Genomic DNA, 22,582 nt, shown 5'->3' with positions numbered 1-22,582 from the left:
AAATGCTCATTTGTGGGAATTAAAATTAAGAACAGTCACTGTAACATAATCTATTCATCACTAAGTAGTGTTGCTTGGATATAATGATCTTCCCAATATGATGTTTATTCTAGTATACCACAAACACATTTTAGAAGCATCAGAGCAAACAGCTTTGCTGAGTAGGTTTCATACATTTATAAGCTTATTACATGTAAAGCTTTCCCTAGTGAGCTTCTGATCATCACATTTTGCATTGAGGGTGCAGAGGTAACATCCCACATCTCATAAAGTAAGAATTTTAGTTGAATTTTTTGGACTTTCTTGTGTGTAAGTTCTTATTTATAGCATACCTCTTGGAGTAAGTCCAGAAAGTTTTTCTAATTGTTGTGAACAGTTAAACACATTGCTGCATACACTTTTTGAGTTGTACTTTTCAGAAATAATGCTTACCTGTTAACCTCAGAAGGCTCACCCATTTTACAAAAAGCAGAAAGGGCTTTTTGCAGAGCATTTTGCAGAGAACCCTAGTATTAAAACTGCTCATCTGTATTAATTAGATACATCTGCATTAATTAGATACATCTGCTTCAGAAAATAAGTCTGGGTCTATAAACCACTTCTGCTTGGCCATGTGTAAATTAGGCTAGCAGACATTTTGAATAAAAAAAGTGCTGTAAGCATGCAGCTACAGGCAGAAATGTGGCATTATAAGTGACCTCTGATGTGACTGTTTTCCATAGTTTTTTTTCTGAGATGGCAAGATACTGTTTTTTCTAATCTCTTGTTTGCACTGCAGGCCTTTAAATAGGGAATCAGCAACAAGATTATCTTCAGTCTTGTACACAGCCACCAAACTGCATTCTGAAATCCTCACTAATGACAGATAGCAAGCAAGACCGAGTTACTGCAACCTCAAAACTTCATTTCTGCTCTCTGAACTATGTGAAAAGCATGTGAAAAGGCTTCTTATTCTTTCCTGAGGGGAATGCAGAATTCCCAAGCTATTGGCAGTGCTGTTACCTGAAGAAGCAGCAATGAGACAGTTACTTCAACAGCAAGCACTGATTTCCATGAGTAGCTGAAGCATGTCTTTTGCCCACCTGCCATTGATGAATATGTTGAATCAGACCAGACCCAGCACCAACCCTGGGGACACATCACTGGCTACAGGCCTCCAAGTAGACTGTATCACAACAGTCAATCACTAGAAGTATATTCAGCATTGTTCTGAAAACAGCTTCATAGATGCAGTGTAGACACATATTGCAGGACTATTAGTCCTTAAAATTAAGGTGCTAAAGGTATGTCGATGATCAGCAGTGAAACGAAGAAGAAAACAGACATGATTTTGCAGGAGACATTCAGGGTTCTTGGAGCTTCAAACTTAAACATGTTTACATGTAAAAGAAATTGTGTATAAAATCTGTAGAATTTCTTTCTTGCACATTACCTTTAAGACAAAGCAGTGATCTGTAGGTGCCTTATATTTCACTTTGTGTTGAGAACCGTAGTAGACGTTCAGATTCTCAAACTGAAGGAAGCATGCCAGATCCCGTGATGTCTACAAATGACAAGCAAGCACATCACTGTTAGAACAAACTGAATTTTGATGTAAAACTATTTTACTTTTTTCAAGTGCATGAATGCAAAACCTTTTTTTTTAACTTTTTGCTGTTGTTCTGGCTTTGTCATCCTTGATTACTTTGTGTGAAGATTTGGGCTTATGGCCAAATAGAACACCAAGAAGTAATTTTAGTAAAACAGATACAGCTTTTGTAACCACACCATTATAATTCTGAGAGGAGAAAGAAGGTTTGGGGTTCTAAATTGCTTTTGGATCTTGTTTTGCTTTGATATATGTGACAAACAAGCTCACATCAGGAAATAAGCACACAATTTGTGTGTTTTGCTTCAAATTTTCTCATATTTCCTGGCATCATTCCTTTTCTGTTTATCATAATATTTGCTGTTCACAATATGTTGCTAAAGTAACAAGGTTTCTGTTGTTGACACACTTTTCAGTGCAGAATTATTCAGACAAAGCATAAGTTTTGCAATGCTTTGAGTGGAAATGCAAAGTGTTCATGTTGCATGGTCACTGTTGGCTGAATGGAGAAATCAGGAAATGATGAAACCCCCCCAGAAAAAACCACAAAAAACCCCTCAAAAACCCCCAAACTCTCTCGACTAAGAATAGGATTGTATTTTCACATACGATGGTTCTTCTGTGCTGTTCTCACCCTTTTGATACTTTCGCTATAACATGCACTTGAGTTATTTGCTAACTGAGTTTGCAAGTAAAATTTGTGGGGAAAGTCCATACTGTATATAGACAGGGCCTCTCTCTCCCCTGAAGCTAATGTCAGGGATTTTGTTATTGACTGTGTTGACCTAGGATTTTCTAACACTACAACTTCCTAAATGTGTTCAAATCCAGGCAGTATAGTGAGTTGTTCCTTTTCGTTATCAATCTGGTAATGGCAATTAAGACCTATGTGAATGCAGTTGTTATTTTCTTCCAAGTAAGAGCAAACTTTTATGCATGGCACAAAGGCACTTGTTGCCAGTATTTCTGCAATGTTAAGATGACAAAGCAAGATAATTAAAAGAAACACGGTTTAAAATTATATCTGAAGTTCTGATCCAGTTTTGTCACCCTGTCCATTAGCAGCATATTTTTGAACAGCACACAAGTAAACTATTGCTGAAGAAAGAAATTATGAGAGCAATGCTGACTGGTGCCTGGTTTGCTAACAAAAAAACCCACCCCAAACAATAAAAACCAGCAAAGGCATGTGTGTAAAATTATCTGAACATGTCCCTGTATTTTCACATTTGCAATGTATTTTACAGCCAACATGGAGAAGTATACCAGATTCTTTGCTTTTTTATAACAAGTGACAACATAATTACATGACTAATTTCAAAACAGCTGCAGCAGCTGAAGATGCTATTGTCTGCCAACTGTACCTCAATGACAGATCACTCCAATCACAACTGAATCACTGCAGCAAGGTGCACGTGCATTCTTCACGCCACCCTGACATGGGATGAACTCTCATAATTTAAGGGCTTTCACTGAAGAGTCCTTCTAAATTCTGCTGCTGTGCTTTAAGATGTTTAGCACCCTCACTACACGCTGCTCATCTACCAGAGATTGCTGTCTCCACAAAAGATACCTTTACCTAAGTCTCAGCTGTTCCAGCACGGAGTCCAGTAACTAATGCAATTCACCATTAAACACAAATTTGAGCTGAGACACTTGACTCTTTCCAGAATGGCTGAGGTATTTCTGTCCAAAAAGGGTATTCCATGCCAATGATGTCATGCTCAGCATAAAGAGGGGCTGGTGGGGGAGGAGCACACGGCTCCAGGATGCCTGGCTTGGGGACAGTCCAGCTTCAGGACAGCTCTGAGTGCACACTCTGAGTTGTGTGGTTCGGTGAGGAACTGCATTGTGTACCTCACCGGTTTGCTCAAGTCCTGATATTGTCATTTCTCTGTCCCATTGTTGTTCCAGTAAACTGCCCTTATCCCAGATCATGAGGTTTCCCTTTGGTCCTGTGGGAGGGGAGAGAGTGAGCAACTGTGTTGTGCTCAGCTGCTGACTGGGGCAAAAACCCATGACACACAGACACATGCATCTTTTTGCTGAAGGCTGTTCCAGAAGCAGGAGCAAACTGTTGATTGTAGGACCATTTTAAAGAGCTGTGACCATCTCCTAAAGAACTAGATTCAAGGTCCTCAGTCCCTGTTGATATAGAGCTTGAAGCATTCACACAGTTCCTTAAAATGGCTGTTACAGGTAGAGTGGTATGCAAGCTTGAAGGACTAACAGGCAATGAAATGTTACACTTAAAACAGCTGTTACAAGGTGACTGAATGGCTCCATCCTGAGCCTACACTGGCAGCCTATCACCTGAAAAAAAGAAAGCACTTCCCTTGTTTGCACCATAATAGAAAGTCACCAAAAAGGGTATCTCTGGATCATGAAAAAAGGCTGGGTCACTATCTGTATGTGCTTGCCCTGCCTTGGCACTGCTACTGGCCATTGCTGGAGGCAGGCTACCAGGAAATGTCCAAGACAGACTTTTCATATGGCTCTTCTTATACTCTGTCCACCTTAAGTCTTCCAAGACCATTCCAAATAGAATTCTAGTTCCTAACTGATAGGATGTTGTGTGTGTGCAACATGATTTGAGGACTGAAAGCCATTATCTGAGAGTCAGGTAAAGTCAAAATACATTGCTGTGAAATCAGCAAAAGTAATCTAGGTCTGTGTTTCACTGAGATTTGGTCATAAACACAGGTCACTGGAGCAGCAGCATGGCATTCTTTTACAAGCTATCAACTTTTTTTCTTGTTTGTAATTTAGGGAATAGCAGAACAATTAATTTTCATAGCACAAATCATAACAGTAAAGCTCCATCAGCAGCACCAGAATTTTCAAATATGAAAATCTGAGCCATTAGTGGTAACAGAAGTGGTTTACAGAAGACAAAAAAACCCCTAAAAATACTCCCAGTCTCATTCTACCTCACCATTGTCAAAATGAGAGCCAGCAGCCCTTAGAGCAACATGTCAAGGACCCCTTTTCTTCTCCAGTTGTGGCAATTCAGATTCTAGATACTTTACAAGAATGAATCTCTTGTAAAGTTCATTTGATTCCATCAGGTGGATGCTTCTGTCTCACCTTTCTACACAAAGGCAGTCTTAAAAAAGCCTTAAAAGGCACAACACTTTCTCTAGGTAAAGTTCACTATCAGAAAAAATGTATAGTACCTCTGGCATGCTGCTTACTGGTGAAAAAAGTTAGGAACAAACAAAGTAAAATTCCACCTTTTTTGTGTTAGGAAATTAGTTTACTTGAGAACTTTTAAAGCAATCTTCCATGAGGAACTCATGTAACAGAGGAGCATTTTGGCAGCATAACACTAGCTGAAGGGTGCAGTGCTGTTTTTCTTTCCCCTACTGACTTCCAGAGAAGTGCTATTTCATTAATGCTTTTATCTATCCACAGAAATCAAAAGGAGAGAATCGTGACAGGATTCAGTGACTACGTTCTAATATTTGCACAAGTGGTGAAATCAAAGTTAAACCAAAAAACCAACCCTCTCAGATGCACCAGACAGTGTTCTGAGAATATCACCTTGGGAGTTCTACACTTTCACCTCCATGAACTGTTTTATTGCTAAAAGGATTATTTGACTTCCTGACCTTGGTTTTTCCTTTGGGTACATAATAAATTCCAGAAGCTCGAAGAAGAAAATAACGTCTCTTCCAGGACTTTTTCCCATCTTCCTTTAAATAAAGGGCCCCTTCAAGCTCTGGCACAATGACAGATGCTCCACAGAAGCTTTCCTATGCAACAAGAATAATAATACACAAAATAAATTTATTTAAGAACAACTCCATTAATAAATAGCAGAAAAATGCTTCCTTGAAAAATAAAGACATTTCCTGTGACAGTGAACATATGAACATTGGGAATGCAGGTACCAGGGAGATGAACATCTTAGACCACCAAAGGAAACTTTTCTAAGCTAATGTGCTAACTGAGCCATGCAAGCTGGGTGCTCACACTGGAAAAGAAGGCTCACAAAACCTCTGTTCTCTAAAAGGCCAAGCAAAAACCTACAAAAGGTTTTAGCTAGTAATAGATTTGCTCAGTGAAGGCAATAAAACAGAATGGTTGGTACTGCTGCTGTTGGGTTTTCTGTTGCTGTATCTATATGGTCCGTAGAGAGAAACTTTAGAGACGGCCTAGTGCTCTCAAAACAGCTAAAGAAAAACAATCCCCATCAATCTCTGCTTTCCCTTTGAAATATATGCTAACACCTACAACACTGTTTACACAAATATACTTCATCGTTTGCTTGAAAGACTTACTGTTGGTTAAATTCTAATGCCAACACACTTATCACTTAACATTTTCATTTACAATTTACCAGGATGTCTGCTGGTTGACATCTGGTGCCTTCATGAGATACATTTTATTTTGAAATGGAAATCTCCAGTCACCTGAGAACAGCATTTCCTTTGTGAACTTGTACCAAAGTCAAAATGTTTACCAGGGGAACTGCAATTCTTTCACATAGCTTGAGATTTTTTTCTCTCTCAAATGTAAAAGTAAAGCTTCAGCATGAAAGGCAAGATGCTAAACAGATTTTCTGGAAAGGTGCAAAGGTTCTTTTTCTGTTGTAGTACAGCTAATAATTTGTGGTAGTGAGAACTATACCTACTTCTAATCCAAAAGATAATTGGTTGCTACTGATCCTTACTAAATATATAATGTCACAAGGGATGACTTACAGGTGTTCCTTAGGCACAGCTGTTTCTTTTATTCTTATAACACTGCTTTTATTGTGATCATGGCATTACTCTCCATGGAAACACTAAGTAAAAATGTTCCATGACACTGTGGTTTCTAACAACAAAATATTTCTCCATAATTTAATTTCTTTAATAGGGGATACAATATGCATTTTTTATGGTGAGCAGCAAATGCAGAGAGAAATCCATATATTGAACCTCAGACAAAAAGACACCAACTATCACAGAATTTACTGTTACACAATTGCCCACAAAGAACTAAATGCTGTTGTTGAAGAGCAGATGCAGATGATGGCCACGTTTTGGTGACATTTGCATCATCAACCTGAGACGTTGGCTTACCTCCAATAAAGCCTCTTTGTTTTTATCATTCATTTCTTTGCTTTCAGTCTTCCCTTTGTTTGCCATGTAGAAATTCTGATTAAGACACAAAAGAAATTGATGATCATTATAAAGACAGCAATACAAGTATCTAGATTACTATAAACCCATTCAATAGTTACACAGTTTTCATACTGAGTACCCAAGCCAGCAGATGCAAGAGGCATCTCTTATAGAGAACTTTAATCACAGTTGCCTGCTCTTGAGTTTTAATTCTCTACTTTTAATATAATTCAGGTAGTAAAAGATTACTTCTGCCTATGTATATACAGCCTCCCAAAACCTTAAAAACACTGGCTTATGTCCTTGGCTATTTTTCTGGATCAATGGGTTTGATTATTTCCTTCCAATTTCCACCATTTCCTATATTATTACAGACAGTAGAAAACATAACATTTTATTGCATGCTGATTTGCAATAAACACAATGCAGTATCAAAAAGCTAGAAAGCATTTTTCTTAACAACCCAATTTGGCAATTTGCATGCTTCATATCTGGCACCCTGCATGCAACTCAGCTCTTAAATTTTAAGAAAGTGCTTATATGCCAAAGCTTTTATACAAAATTAATATTTTCTACTTTTAAACCCCTGCTCATGCTCTGCAAAGTATTTTTATGAAATAAGAAGATATTCAAAAATATAGGAGAAATTATCACCGTGATATCTTAGTCCAAGTACCCCAGCCTACTGAAACAAAAGCCTACACTTTGAAACATCCCTCAGGTTCTTTGGCAGAAGGCTGAGGCCACAGCCACCCTCAGAAGACCCAGTGGTTGTTTGTTCCTGCAAACAAAGCAGCACAGCACCTCAACGCACACAGTAAAAATAAATTCACCCTCTGTTAAACATCAAAAACATCCATCTGCATCATACAGATAGGAAAAAAGACAGCACTCAGATGTGCAAATTCAGGCAGTGGGAAGGTACCTCAGGAGCACGTTTGGACTTGTGTGCAGCAGCTCTGTTCAATGGCAAGCATGGCCAGATAGCAAAGCCCAGCTGCCTACAGACAAGTCAGCTGGGCGTGAAGGAAGCAGGTAGACCAAGCAGCTATGCCAATCATCAGGTAGAATGTGGACCCATGGGCTTGAGGCCAGAATGATAACACTCGAAGTTCCTGTGTTTTATCATTTCCTTAGGAATACTACATGCAAAAGAGGAGCTTGGGTTTGGAAAATACCTGACACATGGGACAGTCTTACTGATGACTCTGAAATTAGTCAAAAAGCTAAGTTTGCAGAACAAAGGGCAACCGCCATTGTCCAGGAAAGAGACAAATGTCATAAAAACTTGACAATTAAAAGTACTCCTAGCTCAGCAGTTTTTCAGGCAGAAAACTAGATTAACTGATTTTTAATCTTTTTCCATATTTTCATGTCTCAAGACTATGAAATTGTGGCAATGTATTTACATTCATGTGAAGTGAAACCCTGGTCTTCCACACAACCACATCTTCTTTTTCAAGCAGTGTTGTGAACAGCTGTCTGGCAGAGCACAAGCCTTATAGCAGATGTTTTTGGAGAGGTACCAGGAGAGGAAGGGGAAGAGGTGAGGATGACCTCAAAAACAGTTCTTAAAAACTGTTTTCTTAGAAATTTACATTAAATCAGACAAAGGACATCAGAAACACAGCCACCTGCAATTTGGCCTACGCTGATGCCATGTTGGTACTATGAACATAAGGAAAGAGACTTGAACATTCAATACAACAGACAGCAGTGCTGGGATATGCAGCAGCTCATAGGTGGCTCTGCACTGCCTGGGTGCATTTTTAGTCCATGGATGAAGGTAGAGCAAAGACTAAGGACCACAGTTTTGTGGCTACATTTGAAGACAGTATTCATAATGGAAAAAAATCAAACCATGTCAAAAGAAAACCCTCTTAAAAGTGCATTCTCAGTTCAAGCCATAGAGCAATGCCTGCCTATGCAGTCCAAAACCATAGGTCTGAGTCACAAAGCTCCAAACATCCCACTGGGAAAAAAGATGCTGCCCTGAGCAGCCACAGCCAAGTCCTCTGTAGATGTGCAACAGCTCTTTTTGACAGGGAGCACTACCACAGCACTGCTGTCTTGACATCAGTACACCTACTTCTGCATTGATGAAGGTTATGAAGAAAAAGTTCAAAGGTCACTATCAGGCTGGGTTGGCCCTCCAGACTTTGGGATAGATTTGGAAAGCAGACAGACGTGCAAGTTGTAAGCCACCTTCTACAGATCATTATAAAGACAAATTACAACCCCTAAAATGCACAATGAAGATTTATCAGGGTAAGTACACCTTATCACTGTTTCAAGGCTTGGCTCATCAGCTTTACTACTGGTGGGAAGAGTATTCATTTCGCTCAGTCGGTCTTCAGTGCACTGATAATAAGAAAACAAAGCTCCTCTGATTACAACCCATTCACATTCAGGCATCTGGCATTTATTTAGCAGAAACACAGACCACCCTGTACTGACATAATCAACGATAAAGAGAAAGTTTCTAATCATATCCATGCTGGATCTCCAACAATGCATCTTTTTCATTAGAGAAACTCTGTCACCCAAACCAACGTTACACAGATGTACACTGTCATCTTTCACCTGTCAACAGACATTTTGTTTATTACTGACTACCTCCTTTATGTCTCTGCTCTGAAATCTGGAAGTACACAGTACTTACTATCTGTGAGTGGCTAAAAACCTGGGGAGCAGCCTGTACACTGTACTCGTTTTATCACTGTGTGGTCTATTTTTCATGAGAAGCATTCATCCTATAGGAGGCAAACCACATGTATCCACAAGAGGTCATTCCAAGTCCAGTAGTCAAAGGTCATGATAAAAGGCAAGCTCTTTCCTGTCTTGAGGACATCACCAGGAAATGCATATTTGGTTTGGGATGTCAGGTCACTAATGGGACAAGATACGGTTACAGGGCAGCTCTCTGCATGTGTCTACAGGTTTGAGAACTAACTATTTTCTATACATTCAAAAGACAATGTCTTTCTTTTGATAAAGAGCTGAGCTTCCTTAACAGGCTGGATTCATCCTCTTGGGCTGATAACATAAGAGGCCAAATAGAAAGGGTTATTTAAAAAAAAAAAACCAAAGTATGCTGGCACACTTCATCACTGGGTTTGCTTTGTTTGCACTGTTTGGGTTAGATGCTGCAGAGATGAGCAGATGAGCATTGCTGTGGAATTATTCCCTGTGCCTACACACTCCAAATCAACTGGAGCTGACACAAAGCCACTCACTCTCCCATGTCTTTCTGCCTGACTCAGACTAATGCAGAACTCTGGTGCCAGTTTTGACATGTACTGCTAGCCAGCTAGGACCTTCTTAAGAGAAGTTAAACCAGCATTTCCCCTCCGCTAATGCAAGAGAGCAAGAAACTCCATATGCACAACAGAAAACCCTGTAAAGATTTCATAGCCAGCTTAAGTTAATTTTGTGCTTTGTACTGTGAAGTACTACAAGTCTGTGTATGCAGCCTTTCCGCTTAGGGACACAGCCACTCCCCTTTGTATGGAAAAGCAGGTAACAAGTTCAGGCTGTGTATCTCTCCACCCTCAAACAGTGGAAGACAGAAGGTGTTTTCAATAATTTCAAAGAAGATCTCTGGTGGCATGTAAGCTAACCAAACCTGGATGATGGTAGAAGCAGCAGCCTTAGCTACTGCACTGCCAAGCTCTCTGATCAGTGTTCTGCATCTCTATATTCATAAAAAGAATTTCCTGAATAAAACAGCACTTCTCTGATACCTTTCAGCTTTTTTTCATGCACAGCCTGATCCAAGCTGGAATGCAGCAGCTACTTCTCAGTACATACAAAAAACAGGTGTTTAAGGCAGCATCTTCCCTCTGCTTAGGTTGTATTTTGGCTATCAAGCTACTGGAACCGTCCTTCTGTGGACCTGCAAGATCTGCAACAACACATAGACAGCATGCAGCAAACAAGGCAGCTGCTGCATACTCATGACTATCTTTGTGCAATGAGCTGCCTGTTCACTCTCATCCATGCTGTAGCCAGAATTGAGCAAGAACTGGCCAGCTCACATCCCATTTCAGCAACTGCATACTGAATGCAGCGTGGTTTGCACAGTACAAATTAGAACAGAGCACAGTCGTATTGGCAGTCTGTATGTGATATGTACACTAGAAAAAGGCATATTAAAAATATGAGAAGATATCTATAATTGCTCTGAAGGTAAGAAATGTAAATAAATGGAACTAAAGGCAAAGCTCTTTTTAAGTCCAAAACCCTGATTTCCAACTTTCTATACTGAATTTTATTATTTGAAGAAATAACTATAGTTGACTTTTCATGTCCTGAGGATAAAGGTCTTCATCATCAAAGGGGGAACATGGAACAAATGAAAGACATAGATAAGCTAGGATGCAGCTAACTGCCTAGCACTTAATAGGCCGATTACAAGTTCCCTGCATAGTTCAACTGAGTAAAGACTGTTTCTGTGTTACAGTCCCAAGGTAGAAAAAGAAAAATATTTATTGGAGTAGCATCTTCAACCCAAAACTATACCATGGTCCAAAATATACTAATAGAGAAAGAAATTAAGATCACTAAAACAAGAGGAGTAAACTTCCCTTTTCTCATTTCCACTTTTTTGTGCATCTGCCAGCACACTCAATCAGGTTCCCTGCCCCATCCTTCTATGTTTCCTTCACTAGGAAACTGTGGAGACAAGACAAAAACCTTGATTCATAAGGATGGCCAAAGTGGTGAAAACCAAAATTATCACCTGGTGGATACCAGCTCAATTCCACTGACTTCAAAATAAATATTCGAACATGAAACTCACTATAGCTCCCTTGTTAGGTAAGACTTTACAAATTCTTACTCCACCTCCTTCTCATATTGTTTAGTACTCCTGTTTTTCAGAAGAAACAAAATATAAATTCAGTGTATGGGTTCTCCATTGGAGGGTACATCTCTGGCTTACTTATGAGGAAGCAGAAGCATAAAGTACTTGTACAACTTTTCATTAATTTTCATAAAAATAATTTTTAAAACCCATAAAAATTCCCACATGCATGTAGTGTCACCTGCACTGTTTGAATTTATCCTCTCTGCTTGTATCAGCAAAAAGAGAAACATAGGAAATCAAAATGCAGACAAGCAAAATTCAACTACAGTGTTCTAAAAGTGTGACCAGCATTTAGAGTCAGGAGCTTAGATTCAGCTGCTCTTTATAAATAACTTTAAATGAACCCAAACCAATTTTTTTAGTCTCTTTGAGCTGTGAATTACTGTTTGAGCTTTTTGAAAAGGGTTTTGAGACCTGACAACATTTCAAGAGTTGAGCACAACAGACGCATGGCAAAGTACCACCCTTCTTGTGTTATAAAGGTCTTCTTTATTTGCACACGTACCAATATGTATTCTTGTTTCACTCTTTAGTCATAGACTTGTGATTCTCCATCTCTGTTAGATGAGTCACTGATGCCATTCATGGAATGGTCTTTTACTTTGAGTTCCCTGCAGGGTAAATTATATCACAGTGATCAAAGGGCAAAAGCGTGCTGGTCATTGTGAAGAGGGGGAGACCAAAGGAATTTGTAAGCACTTTTTTCCAAAATGTACTCCAAGTACTTCCAAAATTTGTACAGAAACAAAGCTGCAGAAAAAATATTAGTGGAGTGCATGACAAGAATGACAATTTAAAAAAAACCTAAAAGCCACTGGCATTAGCTGAGCAGCATGTTGCTAGCACAGACATGGAAGATGAATCCTGCATTTCAAAACCAAGTCTCTCCTTAGAAAATGAAACATGTTTAATTAATTGTCGTTTAATCTATACCAGGTACATAACTAGTTCACAGAAAGGAAGAAAGGAATCATGAATATTGGCACAGGTCATGGACATTCTCCAGAGGTCCACTTGATTTAGCAATGCCTATGGGAATCGTTAGCATTAATTTTATAATTAATTGTATCAAAGTACTATAATGAAAATATAGTATCACTAATTTGTCTGACAATAAATTTTAAGTACTGAATTTGCCTCTTTTTGGTTTTTTCCCAGAAAAATACCTGCAAATTACAAAACTCAGATCTCCAGACACCCCCCGACAGAATGAGCACTAAGTAAGAACAATACAGAATCCAACTGCTGCTATGTTACCACTGACTGTGTCAAAAAAAAAAAAAAAAAAGCATTCTGCAATTTCTGTCATCATGAAATGAGTTTATGAAGCAACCTTGACCGACTCAGGAGGCCAAATATACTGAGAATACCGGGATTTCAGTTGCGGGCTGGTTACGCCACAGTTTCTGTAAGTACTTAGTTAGGTAATCACACACCCTGTCCCTCACCAGCTCAACATTTCTCAGGGGCTTACCTCCTTAGGGTCATGCATTTTACCATGTTTCACTATCTAGTGTGAGCTCTGTCTGTGCAATGCTGATTATTTTCTTCCAAAAAACTCAAACCACAACTGTACTATTCTGTCTCACAATGTTTGAATTTACTAAGCCTGGCAGATGGTTAGACTTTATTACTGGGAAAGCATCTCAATAGTGTGACTGCTGCCACTGATCACTTTCCTTAGGCTGTTCGTTTACAGCTTATCACAGAGGGGCTGAAGCTGAAGGACTGCAGACTTACCCAGATCAAGCTTGGCGTGTCCTGAGATGGGAGGACAGAGCTACACTCTTATTCTGGTTTTGGTTAAGTTCATGTTTACTTCTAAAGGTCGTTGCAATCAAAATATCCACAATCTTCATCAAAGACTTACTTCCTATGGGAGGTTCACGGCCCTGCCCTAAGCCACAGCAAACAGTACTAGTGTACAAATCAAATGTACAATCAAACCTCTCCTGCTAGGTATGTTTCTGTGCATTAGAAAATACAGTATCTTGAGCCAGCATGTATGTTTTACTTCCAAACTTAGCTTTGCTGTTTCAAATTAAAAATCAACATCAATCCATGTACACTGCAGGCTAAGTTTTCTTTCCCTGACTGTGGACACTTGTTATGTCAGGGAATGAAACTTCCTCTCTGCAGATTTTATTTGAAACGCTGGCACATTCCAAAAAAAAAAAAAAACTTCCTAATGAGCTGCTTGGTGAGATTTGCTGCCAAATTATATATTTGACTCATTTGTTGGGCAACGCTGAATAGCCGATTTTTCTCCTGCTGCCCTCAGGAACAAATCAGACACCCAGAGAGTTAACAGACTGCTGACAAGGGGAAAAGATATAGCACCCCAGAACCCATCAATTATATGTGCTAGGGTCTTTCTAAATACAATGTGACCCCATACCACAATAAATAAAGTATTTTGTCTATCAGGCTATCCTGAATAATTTTACATAATTCAACGTGCAGACTCTCTTTTTACACATGCAGTGTGCACGGGTTACTGTTTACTCAATTCTTTTCCCCAGTTTAAACCCAGATAAACAATCTGTGGTAGTCTATTTTTTTAGGAAGTTTCACGGACAACTGGCCAAAACTCGACCTTCAAGGAAATGTTGATTTTCATCAGTAGAAACCATGAAGACACCGTAGTAAAGACAGAGGCCAAGTTTTTACATCTCATTCCAGTTGAGATCTGTGCCTAAGCAACAACTTGTACCAGTGGAGAACTACAAGCCTGATTTTTTTACCACTGCAGATGGGACTTTAAAAGGAGTATCAGAAAAAAACCCATAAAGTACTAATTTTCAAATCCTTGCATTCAACATTTTGGTGGGTTTTTTTTTGTTGAAAGTACAATTTCTGCTTTCTCTAATTCTGAAGTGACAGAGCTGAAAGCAAATAAACAAATAGGCAGCATGTGGATTAAATGACATAATTTTAGACTCTTCTCCAAATACCATGTTAGCTTACCTGGGGATTTTTAAATAAAGCATATTTTTCACTTTTTTCCAAAAACAGAATCTTATTCTCAGTGTCTCGAGTCCAGTGTGATAACACTTCAACAACATTTTCATGGTCTTCAAAAAATCTTTCTGAAGAGACAGAAGAAGTAATGTAAGACACTCAAACTCTCTCCTCTCCTGAGGCTGCAGAAATTCCTCTGTAAGAATGTCATCGTTATCTGATGTTTCCTCAGAACTGGAAAGCCCAGCACTCTTTTCCACTGGAGAGACAGGAGCACCACCACACAAAAATAGTGTCATGTGGAAAGGCAAGTCAGCTACAGAAGATGCCTTCCGTAGCCCTGGCATGCCCTTGGATTCCCCTCCTCCATCTCTGTGCTGTTGCCCAAAGATCACAAAGAATGGAAACAGTGACCCAGGAGAGGTAGATGGTTACACTCATGTCTCCCAATGGCTTTCTGCTTTTCTTTGCTTTTGTTTTTTAATGTTTGCAGTATGCTTGGGAGGGTTTGCATTTGTTTTGATTACTGAATTAAAAAAAAAAAAACCAAACCAGTAAAACTTTATTTCCTTGTATTTTACTCATTGAAATGAATGAAAAATTGCTTTTTGTTAGCAGGAAGAATTCTATGCACAGAAAAGAGTATTTTTTTTCCCCAAGCAACTGTATCAAAAACAGAAATAGAAAAACAGGGGAAATAGGAAGACAGCTGATGTGGAGATATACAGTTTCACCCAGCATCTGTGCAGTTAAAAACCTCACCCAGCATCTGTGCAGTTAAAAACTTCATCATAGACATGGGAGACCTGAGAACCATTCTCTCCCTGAGCTGATCTAAACCAGGTCCTCCACCCAGGAAAGCCACAGGGCATGCTGATGTTAGGTACTCCTATCACTCATCTGTGGCTTCAGTTCTATGACATAGCTGAAAAGTCACATAAAGCCTCTTTGGAAGGAAAAGGAATTGAGCATAATTTGACAGGCAATTTTAGAAGGACCTAAATTGCATTTTTCCTTAAATTCAGTATTAGAGCAGGGCATTCACCCAGCTCCAATTTTTAGTATGATTTTTGGCAGCCCTGGGAAAAGCTGTTCCCCCATTTCAGTTGTCTGTGGTGATCACATCTTTCAATGGCCTAGATTGGGCCAGTGTAAGAGGAGATAACATACATTTCACAGGCTTTCTTTTTTAACACTTCTTGTTACTTTTGACAAGGGTTCACTATGCAAAAGAACACCAAATCTGTATGTCTATTAAAAGGCAATACTATTAATTGCAAAATACGTGCTGTTACGTACAGTCCAGTGTTACGTCCCCCCACTGCTGGGATTATCTGTGATATTTAAATAAAACTGTATTTTATGTACAATGGTTGTCTTTCAATGTTAACAGTACATATAAGATACTCTGGTAAGGATGTTCTGATATAAAACTCTCTTGGACTTTTCAGTTCAGTCTGAAATATTTTCTGCTTGGATTTGCTTCTTAAAGATAATTTTATTCCTTTAACAATTACCATAGAAAGCAGGTAGAAAGTGAAACAACAGGAAAGCCTATTTACTAAGCACACTGATCATAACAGAACTAGCTAGAACTGCCAGGAAGTATACTGACAAGAATAAAGAATAGATCATATTGTTTTAATTTTGACCAAAATTAACTGCATGTTGCTGCACATGGAAAGCAACACAAGAATATGTATCATTCCATCCATAGCAAAATTCCCTCCTACAAATAAAAAGGGTCTATTCCCAGCTGATTTGGACCTGATGACCGACTTCTGCATCAGTTTACAGACTTTTCCTGAACCAACTGATCCTTGGTAGGACCTTTTCTACTCTTCTTCTGTCCTGGCTTTTAAATAGTTTTTATTCATCATGAGAGTATGTATCAAAACAGTGCAGAGCACCTAGCATTAGCTGGGACTAAAGTAACACAAGTAACTTTTACTTAAAAAGAGTCTAACCATTACCCCCAATGTTTGTAGCACATGATGTCTCTGATACCTTCAGTTTCAATTGTGTGACAGAGAATTATAAATTTCTATCCAGACTATGCAGAGACATAAGTACATTCTTTTTAATAATTACAGCAATTCAGAAAATTTTTTTATATTCTGTCATCTGGTCTCAGAAATGTTTGTCCAAGTCATGCGACACCAGAGGGAGCAACTTTCCAAGACAAGAAAACACTCAAATTATTTTCCAACACAAGAAACACCCTAAATTACATTTATATTTGTTATATTTGTGACATTTCTAGGGTTTAATGGTATTTCCATTCTTTCCTTAGTTAAGAGAATCAGGGACAAAAGAATGCAGCAAGATTGCTTCATGTATGATTTTAATGGAGTAGAGAGGACAGATGGGCATTTACTGTCTCTGCCATTCTAACAAGCAGATGAATCTCTCCTTGCTCATGAGCAGTCAGGCCTTTTCTAGCTATTTTTACATGCTTTTGTTTTAGTTTTAGTATAGCAGGATGATTATTCCTGAGGCTTTTTTGAAGTACAACATTGATATTTAACTTTATTTGTGCATTTTTACATCTCTGCTAGGAGTCTGTAAATTAAAAATGCTAAAGGCTGATTGACAGTTTCCTAGGTCAGGTATCCTGGAAGAAAGTTATTGCAATTTTCCTTTTATTTCCATGTGAATATCTTTGTAATCTGGAGAACAAAAATATTTTGAAATAACTCTCAATTAGAGAATATCTCATTCTTAATCAGGCCTGAAGGTCTTTTGGAACCTTAAGTTGCACCAAACAACACACAAGTTTTGCATAGCTGTTCTCCTAGGGTACCTGGAGGCCAGGTTAGTTACCTCCTAAATCATAAGGTACCACCAGCAGAGCTGCAGCCCTGTCAGAGTACAAGATCCTCTTTACAACTACATTTAAGACAATAACCACCACAAGCGAAAAGCATTAGAAGGGACTGAAATGCTGCTCTGAGTGTCTTGTTTAATTACAACATTTGTTTGGCCAGCAGGTAACAACAGCCTGCTGACAGCACTTGAGCACTGCATCCTTTTTTTGAAGAGCAGAGATAAGTACTGATGTGTTTGGGTCTGTCACTGCATTGACAAACACAGCTAATGTCACATGGCCCCTTTGTTTTCTCTAAAACAGAATAATTGAAATGGTGGTAGGCAAGGAGCCTTCTGTGGCTCACAGCATGGGTGAATGGAGGGCTCAGTTCTACAGCAAGAAAGGCCCAAGTACATTCCTGCAGCATCTGTCACTTTAGAGACACGATATTCCAACACCAGCAGACACATAGGCAAGAGAAACGTTTTTAATTACATTTTCAACATCACCAATAGCATAGGATGCACTATGCACATTTGCTATATGCTCTATCCCTTCAGCACTTACCAATCTGCAGCTCTGGATACTTTTCATACAGACACCAGTCAACATTGCAGTCGCAGTGGGTCTTCTCAAAGAGATTGTCTAAAACATCCCGGGCCACCTGACGCTCATCCACCATTAGCGACTTTGTGCTGTTATCGTACATGTGCACCTTGACAACAAGCTGAGTAGAGAGTCACAGAAGAGTCAGTTAATTTCAGAAGCAAGTAAAAGGCTAGTCTGAATCTGCCAACACAGATAAGAACGATTAAAGCTGAAGGTTATTACTGATCCAAAGGCACCATGTCCCACAGCGAGCTGAGGGAATAAAATGCCTTGGAAGCTTTGACATTATCCTGCCACCAAAATAAAGACCTTTACTCAAAATGGGAAATTGAATCTTGTTCTGTGCATGACTTGGGAAAGGTGAAATTGCTACAGAGAAAAAGCAGAAGTTAATCTCTTCTCTAAATCTACTAGATATGCAATTAAGAAAAACACTTGATAGGGAAACCAAGTACAAAAGGACAGAGTGCCCTTAACACAAGCTAGAAATAAAGGAAGTTTAGTTTTAAATAAGAAAAAGAATGGAAGAATCTTGCCAAGACAACAGATTAACCTGAAATGAGATTGTGCAAAGATGTACACCACCAACACCCATTAATAAGCAAACAGATGAGTTAATTGTACCAACCAAATCAACCCAACAGTCACTATTTCTTTATACTGTAAAAGAAAGATGACCAGTTTTCTTCACAATTATTTAGTCAATTTAGAATTCAAGAATGACACAGTAATTGCATTATAGTAACACAGACACATGAAGATTAAACCTTATTTCTACCTTATGGTTCCAAATATTCAGAGTGGGGGAAAAAAAAGGGGAAAAAGAAATCTTCAAAAGAAATGCTTCCTCCCATAGGAGAATTGCTAACATTGCAAGGAAAAGAACATGACCAATGAGCAGTCCTAAGTTTAGTTTAGAGCTTTCCAAAGACAACACTGGTGAAATCCTCTTCAACACATTGTCTCAGAAGTAGCATTTGTACATGAATGTGAAGTTTTCTGTGTCTTGACACCCCCAAATATATTGGAAGCTTCAGTTCTTTTCAGGAACCATGCAGGCTCTGATCTGCAACACTTCCCATCTCCTAGTTGAGCAAGACGGAAAGGTTGTGACAGTTTTTTCTTCACATACATTTTTCAGAGCTACTGAACATCTGCAGCTTCTGTTCAGTTCAACTGGAAGACTCATCCTAAGATGAGTGCCATAATTACATGCCACACTGCAGCACTGTGCAGACACTGGCTGGAAGCTTGCTAATTTGTTGGTCTAAAATAATTTCTATTATCCGTGTACATCGCCAGACTGCTGTGAAAGGATTTAGCAAGAAGACCCTCATTAATTTAATTGGGGTTAGCTAAATCCACGTCTACTGTAGAAGAAAAGTTTAATTCCATAATCAGCACAGCATAAGTAAGCAGCATTTTAAGTACATTCTACTTTCTCTGAAGCAACCTATCAGAACAGTGAGCTTTGCCCCAGCACTGGAGAGGGGGAAAAGAAAAAAGAAAAGAGGGGGAGAGCCAGAGCATTTGCCTTCCAAGTCTTCTTAGAAATAAGCCTCTCATAGGTAGCGTTCTCCCAGAGACTTCTTTTCAGGCAGAAGATAGCTCCACAAAGTATCTTTACATGTCACAAGTTACAGACAAAATAGGAAAAAGCCTAGTGATTTTAGTAAGAATGATATTATTGAGAAAAATGTTAATAGATACTTAGCTGGGAGTTCTTATGGTAGAACATCACTGTTTTAATGCTCACCTTTTTAACTTTGGCTTCCTTTAGTTTCTCCAATGCAAGTTTAATCTTGTCAGCTTTAGCCTGTGCCTCTTGTTCTTCCTGAAAAGATACAAGATACTTGGTATACTTCCTACATAAGGCCGCAGAGTAAGATTCCTAAAAATCACAGTATCACCTGGCTCTTCTGTTACAAGACAGCTCTAACTATCATTCTCAATATCAATGAGGCTTGTGACCCAAGATGACTGAATCCCCAGCTGCTGAGAGTTTTAGGTACACGTACCAGGTCTCAGTGCCTACTGTTGCCTCTGTAACTGGTGTGTACGTTGTGACCATTTCTCTTTCTGCCATCTTCCAGTGTCTCCCTCAATCCCATACAGAGTTGGAAACGTACATATCGGAGAGCAAGTGATGGTGGTTCATGGGTCTGCCCTGGGCTGTTAGTACTACTGGAGGATTCAGTTTCTTTCCAACTGTAAATACATGCTCCCCCTATTGAAAAGTCTTCTCTTTGCTTTCTTGGATCTTTGCCCATTTTTACTGTTCCTGTTGCTCTCTTGCACTTTTGCAGTTTCCACTGTTTTTGGTAGGATTTTGTGTCACAGGATTTGCAGGCACACCCAACTTCTACTCAGTGACTGTGGGAGAAAGTTTCTGCACGGTTTCCACACGATTTTTTTCTGTATTACATTCAGTCTCCGTTTTCTAAACTAAAGTCATAATTTTAGTGGTCTTCAGACAAAGAGAAACCCAGTAACTCATGAGAGATGCATTTGAAAGTAAGTAGGCCTAACTAAGCATTCCTTCTTATAGAGATATCATAGAATGGTTTGAGTTGGAAGGCACCTTAAAGATCATCAAATTCCAACCCCCCTGCCATGGACAGGGACAGCTCTCACTAGACCAGGCTGCTCAAGAACCCATCCAACCTGGCCTTGAACACCTCCAGGGAGGGGGCATCCACCTCTTCCCTGGGCAAATTGTCCCAGTGCCTTGCCACAATTTTTTCCTAATATCCAATCTAAATCTACTCCCTTCCAATTTAAAACCATCCCCCTTTGTCCTATCACCACATGCCCTTCTAAAAAGTCCTTCCCCAGCTTTCTTGTAGGCCCCTTCAGGTACTGGAAGGCTGCTATAATATCTACCCAGGGTCTTCTCCAGGGTGGACAATTCCAACTCTCTCAACCTGTCTTCATAGGAGAGGTGCTCCAGCCCCTGATCATCTTTCACCAGCACCCCCAAATCATTCTCTGCAGGGCTACGCTCTTTATCATCTCCCAGACTATACTGGGAGACAGGACCTTGCACTTGTCTTTGTTGAAGCTCATGAGGTTTACATGAGCCCACTTGAACCTCATCAAGTTCAAAGAATCACAGCAAATAATGAGCTAAGAAAGTTTTATTCATCCCATGCTTTGAGGCAAATTCAACCATAACTAATGTACTCTTGACTGACATCCCTCTTACTGAGCTAAACTTCTTTTGTTTTATCACTGCTTCCCCTGGATATTAGCATCCTTGGAGATGTTGAAAATACAAGGTGAGGTGTGCAACCTGAAAGACATTGCTTCAAGCATGTTTGCTCTTACCAAATTCTCCACTATAAATAGCAGGTGATTGGTTAAAAAATGTCTTTTTTTCTACAGGTAATTTGCATTGCTACAGCTCAGTGATGTTTACCTTTGAGAATCCAAAATGAGCCTCTACGTGACCAGAAGCTGTTGCACAGAAGAGGCTTTCACAGAAAGGCTGACTGTTCTACAGAGGGAAGAGCACACCCCTCAAACCATGGCCCTCCCCTTACCATCTGAAAACACCTCCTTGCAGGAAGCAAGAAAACCACCTTAACCAAAATGGCTGAGAGCAGTGTTGGAAGGCTTTCTGCTGAAAATTTTAGATACAACTGAGGCTTCACCTGCCTGTGGTCTGTGCTGAACAGAGTTCACACGCGGCACAAAGCTGCAACAGAGCTCTCACCTGAGAGACTTCACTTTATCATAACTTTTGTCAGTCTTAATGTAGAACAAGGAAATATTGTAAAGTAAATAAGCTATCAGATGCAAAATTTTAGCACAGTAAAGAAATGCTTTGACAGGCTACAAGATTTGTTCTCTCACTACAGTATCATCATTACATTTTCTGGATCTTCTAACAGAAGCACATGAACGTCACCCAGATAACACTGTAGAAAATGTAGAAACCTTACTTTGCTTAAAGGCAGTTTTAAAAAGAAACTTCACAATTGAGGGAAACCTATGAGACAGTTCTATGTTTCAATGAAAGAAAGACTGTACTACATAATTTTGGCACAATTAAACAGTAGAGAATAAAGTCTTAGTATCCCAGATGCATTGGGACTAATTAACAGTATTCTTATTTGACTACAGATGACCAGAAGAGTCAAAAAAACCCATCACCCTTGATGGGCTCAAGAATCCCAGCTAACTGGAACATGAATTTTGATGAAACAAAATGCATTTAATTTACAGCTATATTTCTACTGAGCAGAAATGTTACATCAAAGCAAACACTAAGACAGTAAATAGTAATTTGAAATCAGTTCTTTTCATATCAATTTTAAATGGTTATTACCTCTATCATTCACATGCAACTTGTGTAATAATCCTACAGTTAATTTTGTGGACAGTAAGTTATACAATGGATACCACCTGTATCAGAAAATGAGGCAGGGGCTGCAGGAGAAAGCAGAACTGTGCCTCAGTGAGGAAATCAGCTACTGCAGACAGATTCCTTAGACATGTCTCTGCCTCCTGCTTCCATCCTCTCCCTGTATCTGGAAAGAGACCAGAAAACGCTTCTAGAGTTTTAACTCAGAACACAGTCTCAGAGGGATACTTTAATTGAGGGAGACAGAAGTAACTTTAGCTACACTTCTGCA

At 39.3% G+C, this 22,582-nt stretch overlaps 1 protein-coding gene across 1 annotated transcript in view; it reads right to left on the bottom strand.

The window, feature by feature from the left end:
* APBB1IP (amyloid beta precursor protein binding family B member 1 interacting protein) overlaps nt 1-22,582 on the bottom strand; it is a gene marked incomplete at both ends in the record, with an annotated part of 49,907 nt that overhangs the window by 18,508 nt on the left and 8,817 nt on the right. The window contains 6 exons of the mRNA XM_084260688.1: nt 1,433-1,543; nt 5,200-5,343; nt 6,658-6,732; nt 14,534-14,655; nt 17,904-18,063; nt 19,702-19,779. Of these exons, the coding sequence (XP_084116814.1) occupies nt 1,433-1,543; nt 5,200-5,343; nt 6,658-6,732; nt 14,534-14,655; nt 17,904-18,063; nt 19,702-19,779 (690 nt within the window). The remainder of the gene's footprint in view (nt 1-1,432; nt 1,544-5,199; nt 5,344-6,657; nt 6,733-14,533; nt 14,656-17,903; nt 18,064-19,701; nt 19,780-22,582) is intronic.

This window comes from Gallinula chloropus (assembly GCF_964237585.1).
Source record: "Gallinula chloropus genome assembly, chromosome: 2".
Lineage (NCBI taxonomy): Eukaryota > Metazoa > Chordata > Aves > Gruiformes > Rallidae > Gallinula > Gallinula chloropus.
Note: the sequence above shows the minus strand (reverse complement) of the source record. Positions and strands in the feature narration are given on the sequence as shown.